The sequence below is a fragment of the Montipora capricornis genome, chromosome 4, assembly GCF_036669925.1.
Source record: "Montipora capricornis isolate CH-2021 chromosome 4, ASM3666992v2, whole genome shotgun sequence".
NCBI lineage: Eukaryota > Metazoa > Cnidaria > Anthozoa > Scleractinia > Acroporidae > Montipora > Montipora capricornis.
This window is the reverse complement of record NC_090886.1, coordinates 47,756,856-47,765,636: the sequence shown is the minus strand read 5'-3', so window position 1 is coordinate 47,765,636 and position 8,781 is coordinate 47,756,856. Positions and strand designations below refer to the sequence as shown.

The 8,781-nt window shown below is 39.1% G+C and overlaps 2 protein-coding genes across 3 annotated transcripts in view; one reads left to right on the top strand and one right to left on the bottom strand.

The window, feature by feature from the left end:
* The window catches only part of LOC138047196 (protocadherin Fat 4-like), a 20,148-nt gene extending 19,553 nt beyond the window's left edge, over nucleotides 1-595 (bottom strand). Inside the window, exon 1 of the mRNA XM_068893938.1 lies at nucleotides 457-595. Coding sequence (XP_068750039.1) covers nucleotides 457-483 — 27 coding nt within the window. The 5' untranslated portion in view covers nucleotides 484-595. The remainder of the gene's footprint in view (nucleotides 1-456) is intronic.
* A 211-nt stretch (nucleotides 596-806) lies between these two features.
* LOC138047197 (uncharacterized protein YwbO-like) lies at nucleotides 807-5,639 on the top strand. Of its 2 annotated transcripts, none has more exons than XM_068893939.1 (3): nucleotides 807-936; nucleotides 1,567-1,748; nucleotides 3,646-5,639. In XM_068893939.1, exons 2-3 carry the CDS (start codon nucleotides 1,567-1,569, stop codon nucleotides 4,097-4,099), a joined length of 636 nt encoding a protein of 211 aa, XP_068750040.1. In that variant the 5' UTR covers nucleotides 807-936; the 3' UTR covers nucleotides 4,100-5,639. The 2 variants fall into 2 exon arrangements, with proteins under 2 accessions (XP_068750040.1, XP_068750041.1); XM_068893940.1 differs by lacking the exon at nucleotides 807-936 and adding an exon at nucleotides 1,429-1,451.
* Nucleotides 5,640-8,781: the final 3,142 nt, after the last annotated feature.

Here is an 8,781-nt window from a genome sequence, read left to right as displayed (position 1 = left end):
GACCAGACACGGAAATAAAGGATACATATTAAATAAACGCATGAAACACGATATGTCTTCCAACGCAAACAAAGAGATTGAGAGACAAAACACTTGCAGCGAATTATCCATTCAGTTTTTTTTTCCTTTCGGGTATTTAAAAATAAACGCTAGTCTGTGCACCATCTCAAGGAATGTTGTTATTCATTGAGACTTCAGAGTACAACCTTACACGCATATCGTATGCAAAGTTCTACACAAGCCTCGTTGCGTAGTGCAACAGCTGAGCTTGTAAAAAAACAACATTTCCTTAAAACTGACGATTAGAAGATTTTTGTTCCATGTCACACGCCAAAAGAAGTCTGGTTTTGTGACCCGATTGCTAGGGAGGAAAAAAACATCATTTGCTATCGTTTGGCAATTAAGAAATTTCAAAGACCTAAATTTACCAAGGATTAAAACAAATTTCTCCCTCACCGTGAAGGGCTTACAGTTCCTGCACATGGAAGACGTGCCAGCTCTTTCATATCTGGTGAAAAATTCATTTTACGCAGCCTGCTTGCTGAAGGTAGCAGTGTTAGCGACCCGAATTTTTTTCGTGATCATGAAGTGAAAAGGGGGTCTCCCTGACAGATCAACCATGCATGCATTATTCATAAATAGAGACCGATCAACATCAAAAAATTCAACAAAGCTCCTCAAGCATAAATAAACAGACTACTTTGTTGAAAGTCGCCCAATATTTCCCTTCTCACGAAAAACAGGCGACAGAAACTTTGAAATCCCGCGTTCTTTTCTCGCTAACGCGAAAATTTCCGAACTATAATATTTGCCAAAACGTCGGCGAGTCTCGGTTGTAATCGGCCTTTCTGTCCCACTCAAAGGAAAAGAAAAGTGGTCTGGGAAGAGTCTGGGAGCGAATTTTACACTCCAGCCAAAAAGAATTTGTCAAAAAGGGTACGTAATGATTTCTCTCTTTGCAGAAAAGGACCGTTTTGTGTGTAATATCCTGTCTGAAGGCTGTGCAGAGCTTGCTGATTTCGTTTGTGTGAAACTCGGTAGTTTCTCTTCAGTTCACTCACCGCAAATCCGAGATCTGAGCATGGGGAACTTGTCCTGTCTATGAACATATAATTTTTCACCTACATGATACAAGTTTGATTTTTCTGATAAATTTTTACTTTGTGAAGATCGAGGTATAAATTATGAAAGAACAATTCACCAGAACCTTGTAACTTTTCAACAATCATTTTAGAACTAAATTCAGTTGATAATATTAATATATTAATTATATTTTGACATATTTGTTGATGAGTGTAATACCTTGCCTAATGAGTTCAAGGAAGCTGAAAGTATTTCTTCTTTTCAGAATATGGTTTTCTCTTTCCTTAGAAATAATTACAATCCATATTCAGCTTAGATTTATTCGAGCGTACAAAGCTTGTACTTTTCTCTGGAACCTCCCTAGTAAGGTGTGTTGACAGTTTTGGATGTTCAACCTCTACAAATTAATTACCTAGTTAATTCTTGTTTACCTTAAATTTTACTACTTGTTGCTGATGCAGGAATCCTTCTTATATTTTGCAGATGATTGATGTTGATGTGTACTCAGACCTCTCTTGTCCATGGTGTTATGTTGGTAAAAGGCGCCTTGACAAAGCCATAAAGCAGTTTACTGCTGCAAAAGTCTGTGTCAATTGGCATCCTTACATTATTGACAAGAATACAGCTCCAGAGGGAGAGGAGTACATGGCCTATAATTCAAGAAGGTATTTCACCCAACATTTGAGGGAAGGGAGGGTCTAATGTCACTTGTGTCCTTTTCAAAATGCCTAGTGTAAAAGTTTTGACACCATTTTGCTTCTATCTCTGTTGTTATCGCAGTGTTGTTCTTTGTGGCCATTTTAGTTCCTTCTAGCTATGATGCTTGGGGTCAGTAATATTATTTAACACTAGTATGGCCTTTGGATACCTTTCAGAGAAAGGGTACCCCCTGATAATTAAATCTAAAGGGGTCAAGACAGAGGCAAAGCACTTTCAAAAGTGTTTGAATTTGTTTTAAGGATGGTGCCTACTAATTCCAAGGTATTTTTGCCCCGGTTTATGATTATGCTGTTATTGAAATCCAAAAAGAAAATTGGAGGGCAACCACGTATTTTTCAAAGATAATAATAATAATAATAATAATAATAATCAGGGGTTTCAATAAGCACCGACGGCCGACGAAAAGCGTCGGCTGCATCGCTCAGAGAAGTCGGCTACTTTTTACCCTACATTGAATTAATTGAAGGATTCCTTCAAACCTGAAGTAAAATTCATTTTTATCGACTTGAATTTACCTTTTTTAACCTCAATTTCAAAATAATCATCAGATTTGATATTGCCATCTTTGAGCTACAGTGCACGGCTATAACTTTTTTCCGCATTTTTGCCTAGAACAACCGTCACATTTTTTACGTAATTCAATTACGTTTAGTTACGTCCCCAAACATATCAAGACGTTTAATGTAAAACAGGTCGTTCTTGAGTAATCGCTGCATCAAGACTTGTTCTCCAAAAACAGTAAATTTTTCGTTAGTTTCATCGGTTAAGCCTTTTCGTTTGTTCAGATTAAAATGACATATTCTTATCGTTCGACAGAACTGATTTCTCATGTTGAGAAATGTTGAAATTCGCGCTTGAAAAAACGCGCAAAAAAGGTTTGCCGTTCCCGGCAGCTTGAAATTGGTAGTAATGATGACATGAAGTTGTCGAAACATCATAACGTTAAAAATCATTAATTTTCCTTTTGAAATGGTTTTCCAGATCTTTCTTCCCTGGAAATTATCAAAAGAATGCGCTTAATTGCACACTCAGTGTCTCTGTTGATTAGAAATCTTCCTTCATCTTCAGTGCTGGAAATCACATTTCAGAGCTTCTAGATTTCACAATCGTCTGGGGGAGCATGCCCCCAGACCCCCCTAGACGAAGGGGCCTAACGGCCCCTTCTTGATACAGTCGGCTACTAGACTCAAACCAGCTGCCTACTTCAAATTTTATTGAAACCCCTGAATAATAATAATAATAATAATAATAATAATAATTTATTACTTATAGTGCGCCTGTTACATTGAGAGATGCTCACAGGCGCATTACAATATGGAAAGAAAAATCACAATATCGAGAGAAACTTAATATACCTTAATTACAAGTTGTTATAATATATAAAGCTCATTAAACTTATTTACAAAACCTATTTACAAAAGATAATCTATATATAAATAAAAATGAGCCGCATAGTTACTGTTTCTCATAGCAGCTGAATGCATCGCGGAAAAGATGCGATGCGACGAGGACAACGCAGCCTGTCCGAATTAACATATTGCTCAGTCTTCTCAGATAATTCATGAACAAGCCATGTATGGCGTTCTTCCTCAAATTGAAGCTTAATTATCTCTGAAAAATGCATGGTTACCCCCAATTTTCTTTTTGGATACCAATTTTAAACCGCGCAAAAATATCCCTGTATTAGTATGCATCACCGATAGGAAACCCTAGTAGATGCGCAGAACGTATCCGCAATAACAATAGTAGGCACCGTCCTTAAATTATATTCAAGTGAAATAATTTTTTACTTCCCTTGAATTTTAGGCGCTGATGATCGCATTTTAAACTTCTTAATTTTAGATGGGGAGGTGATGGGTGGACACATTCATTGAGGAGTGCAGGTCAGAAGGATGGGTTAGAATTTAAAAACTGGAAAACCTGGCCAAACTCACTCAATGGTCACCGCCTTATTCATTTAGCTGGGGTGCAGAAAGGAGCCGAGGGCCAAGGACAGGCAAAAGATGTTTTATTTCGCATGATTTATGAAGATGGAATGAATATCAGTGACGTTAATACTCTGACTCAAGCTGCCAACGAATTAGGTCTTCAAGGAGCGGAGGATTATCTCAAGTCAACTAATGATGTGGATTTCATTTGGTCTGAAGACTTGCGTGCCAAAACTGAAATGAGAATATCCGGTGTTCCATACTTTGTTATATCAAATGATGGTGAAACGAAGAAGGCAATATCGATGTCTGGGGCTCAGGGCACTGAACAGTTTTTAGCAGCTTTCCATCGTGTTTCCAATCATTAATTAGTATTTTAGTCTTCCATGCATGATTTCAATTGCTTAAAAACTGGCCAAAAAAAGTAGAGCACAAATACGTGCTTAAGATGTTGCAGGTTTTAAAGGGGACATAGTTTTTGAGTGGATGTAGAGGCTTGTTAATCCATTGATTCCCGAACCACTCCCCATCAATCAAGGATGAGTAAAATATTCTGGCCTTAGACAGAGTAAAATCTTTTCTAAGGGCATTAAGAAATTCCTATCAAGGCTGGGAGGACACACTATCACTGTCTATGAGTTACATTTAATTGAAAAAAAAAAAAAACAAAAATGCTTCACAAACATCTGTTGCTACAAATGACTAGTAACAACAATAAAATTGATAGACAAATTATAGAAAGGTGAGGGTAATGAAACAAACACATGATTCACCGTTACTCCGAGTTTCGTGCTTACGCACTCATCAGACATTGTTCAAAATGGTGTTGAGCCAATAACTTGACCTTACCTTACTGGGTAGATAAAGACAACTAAACATTTCATTTTAGTCTCTGTCTTATGATCCCTGTAAAAACAAACCCTTGTGCATTCTCCTTCGGTTCAAGTTGGGATGCAACCTCCAATGGGATCTAATTAAGTAAGGAATAAAATATCTTTCCTCGTCATAAGTAGTTGGGGTGATAAAGATCAGAATATTGAAAGGTTCAACTCAGATGTTTATTCTTTACTGAATGTCAAGGCCCTCATCTCCAATCCCTTTACCCCTTCTGAAAAACAAAAAAAAAGTGCATGGAAAATTGCACAATCTTCAGTCTTCTGTACAGTTACTACATTTTCAAATTAATAAGTATAAGTGACCTTTTGAAAGTTCTCAGAATTAGAAGAGCCTTTTGTGAGCCCCATTAGAGAACTTTAAAAAAAAAAAATTAGGTTGATTCCCGAGGAAAAATTTACGTATATCAACTGAAAAACTCTCATTCAGATTTGAGTACTCTTGTTTGTACCAGTCAATCTATCTCTAATTTTAAAAGTAAACTCTTTTTAGTTATTTTTATAAGCAGTTTATATTAGTTTTTTTTCTGAAGTTGTACCTTTCATGTATTTTATAGAGCGTTTTAGAGTTGGAGGGGTGTCCCCTAGATGTTGCCGACAAAACAATATAATTTTAGATTTAGATCATATGCTATCATCTTGTTTCGTTTTTATTAACAAGGTTACGGATAGCCCACACTTTGTTCCAGGCATGCTTAGCCCATTTCCTTTCAAGTTCACAATATTTCAGTGTTTTTATGTTACAATAGAGTTGCTCAATACATGTAACAAGTTCAATTCCGTAGTCTGAAGTCCAAAGTCCACATTCCATGACCCAAGCGATCGTAGAATAGTTGGCATTTAAAACTATGGGCCTACTGACATATTTTTGCTAAGGATGTAATGGTTAAGTAATTTGAAAGAATTTGCCATTATTTTGTTCAATTTCCAACTTTTGTAAGCCAATGACCCTAAACATGACATCTACATGTCACGCCAATGGTCACATGACCAATAAAAGAAAACTCTAAATTTGTCTATGTGCTACACAATTTGATCTGAGAACGAGCGTGAAGAAGGGCGAGGAAAAACTGTCAATGCAAACAACAGTTCGTGTGGTGATTTTTGCTTGTGAGTGAGTTTTCTGGTCATCTCACGATATGATGACGTCAGTCACCGGAAGTAACATTTCGCTTCCTTAGCAACGAGCAAAAAATCGGTCTCTGAGGCCTTAACGGCATTGATTGCAATCAAAACCAGTAAACGGATGCTTTACATGTTTCTACAATGTAAAAAATTAACGATATCAGGAGAATATTAGGCGGGTGAGATGTGTTACCCGCGTTTTATGATATAAACCGGATATTGCGTGCAACGAAAACAGAAAAACTCGTTTCCAGTCATGCAGCACGGGTTTGCAGCTTAGTGATCACATGGTACAAAAACCGCCATATTGGAACTGGGACATCTAAAACAAAGCAAATTTATCTAAATTTTCTTTGTTTTAGTTGTCCCAGTGGTGAATTTGCGTTTCAGTAATGGCAGGTTTTGTACCATGTGATCACTAGCTGCAATTGGCCTATTCTTTAAGATTAATTTCCCGTTTTATCACGTGGCCTTTCGTGGTCCAGTGATACACACTCAGAAGTCTCTCTACGGTAAGCAGTCCCACGAGCAAATAATTCTTACGCAGAGTCAGAGCCGAATCCTATACTTGACTCACTGTCGGCCATTTTGTTATTTGTGATTTTCCCGTGAGGAATGAATCAATGATAAAATGACCACAAATGACCGGCTGTCAACGTCAGTGGCTTCATAGCTCAGTTGGTTAGAGGGTCGCACCGGAATCGCAAGGTCACGGGTGCAAACCCCGTTGAAATCCTGAATTTTTCAGGCTTCTCTACGCAATTGCAATAACTGCGTTCATAACTGCGAGGATCATAGCTTCACTTGATTTTATATCCGCAGTTTATACATGATCCCTTTCATCATTGATTCATTCTTCAAGGGAACATTAGAACCCAAAAATGATCAGCTCCCAAAGTCAGTGGCTTCATAGCTCAGGTGGTTAAAGCGTCGCACCGGTATCGCGAGGTCACCGGTTCAAACCCCATTGAAGCCCTGAATTTTTCAGGCTTCTCTACGCAATTGCAATAATTGCGTTCATAACTGCCAGGATCATAGCTTCACTTGATTTTGATATTGCCGTATGCGCGTGGTCGCCATAGTACCTTCATCGGTTTACTGAGTCCCCAATTAGTGCTCCAGTGCTAGAGCGACTACACAGTTAAATAAAGTTCCTTTTTTTATCGGAACTCATGTACAACACAGTTTGGAATGAACATCGTAGTGCTCTGGTTCAATCGGAATCGGGCAACTTTGTTGGCGACCGACTGTATTATAAAAGATAGACGGGCACCACTTGGCCACGCCTTTCGCCCCGTTAGTGGCCGCCCGCCGCAACACTTAACATACGCGATTGTATTGCAGTGAACCACATTGCTGCAACTTGCAGCTTTGCCTCTAACGATCGAAAAAAACAAAACGCTTTTTCTGGAAAAGAGAACTTCTCTTACTGCTGACATAAGTAAGTCCAGGCCCTGGTTGTTTTGAACGGTGGATAGCGCTATCCACTGGATAAATCAATTGGTTTTGCTGATGGTTATCCACCGAATATAGGGATTTATCCGGTGGATAGCGTTATCCACCTTTTGAACAACCGAGGCCAGGAGTATACACGGTGAATAAGCTTACAATTAAGTGACCGACACAAACCAGGAATTTTCAGATACATAGCTTCGATGAAGTTGAAGTTACCTGTCATCTCAAAGCAAAGTTAGGAATTGTTGTGCTGCTATAATAATAAAAAAAATCACTTCCTATTTTCCTTCAGATTTCGAAAGTGTGTTTGCTCAAGACCTGACCGGCAAAGGCTGTTTACTTTGAGCGCAAGTTTTTGACCTCACGGCCCGCTATCACTCAAGTTCAAAACTGACCGGGTGGGATACACGTATAGGTACTTACTAGGGACCTTAAGCAAGGTCGATGCCTACGAGAACGCCACAAAACAATTGGTTTAAATTGAAAAAACAATAGTTCTGCACGTGCGTTTTACATTTTGATACATTTCTTTGCTGTTCTCGTCTTGACAACGACGTGAAATGATCAAACTTGAAGTCATGTGGAGGACGATAGCACCTGACGATGAACTTTCAATTTTCTCTCTAAATATCCAGACCGTTCTCACCAATTTTATTCTTGGAATGTGTACTCACACTTTCCAAGCCGAGTGACTTGCAGTAATCGCAAAATTATTATGGTAAAGGGAAATAATATATTTAGACAACGTTCTCGAAGCCGTCGTCGTCGTGCTTGCTTAAGGTCCCTACTAGCTTAAAATAACAGCGTGTAAATGCCACCTTTTAGAGACGCAAAACAAGCAACAACTCCCAATATTCGGCGGATGTTGCAAACGCATGTAACAAATCCCAACAATGTAAGGAAGTGCAGTATATTATGGGAAGGAGACGACTCACAAGACTTTGTAAACTTACAAATGCATGGCTATTTCCATGGACACTGTATGCAAAGCGCGTATGCATGGCCCCAAAAATGTTGCATGGCAAAGCTGTGCAAACGGCAAACGGATGCAACATTGTTTCGCTACGCTTCGGCAATAGAAATGTTTGGAGATACTGGCGCAGAAGTTTGAGCAGTTTCAAATTTCGCGCAAAATCGGGCAACTAGCCTGCGTAGCATGGCGGTTTTGTCGAGCCGGGCGCACGCGCGGCGAAGCCGTTCTGCCCTCGCCCGCCTTCATTACCTAGCAACCAAAACCGCCATGCTAAGCAGGCTATCGGGCAACAGGTGTGCAAACGGGGCAACAATGTTTGGAGTTGTTGGCCAACAATGTTGCGTCCGTTTGGACGGGGCCTAAAAGTCTAAAAGCCCGAACTTCCTATGCTGCATAGTAATTTAGGCGCGTTCACATTGCATTCTTCTAAAAAACTAGTAACTCTTTTGACTTCATTTTCTCCATGATCCAGCTCTTTCAAGATTCCAAGTTAGTAATGGCGGACAATTAAATAGGAATATTCCAGTTAAAATAAACAGGTGTCTTTTTGAAATCATGGCTTTAAACTTGGGTCACCAAGGCAGTTTTGCCCAGTGGTTAGGGC

Bases quoted from the DNA above. Each gene is read 5' to 3' on its own strand.
- LOC138047197 (XM_068893939.1), top strand. From the start codon at position 1,567: ATGATTGATGTTGATGTGTACTCAGACCTCTCTTGTCCATGGTGTTAT. The intron at 1,749-3,645 runs GTATTTCACCCA...TCTTAATTTTAG, and splicing joins ATGGCCTATAATTCAAGAAG to ATGGGGAGGTGATGGGTGGA.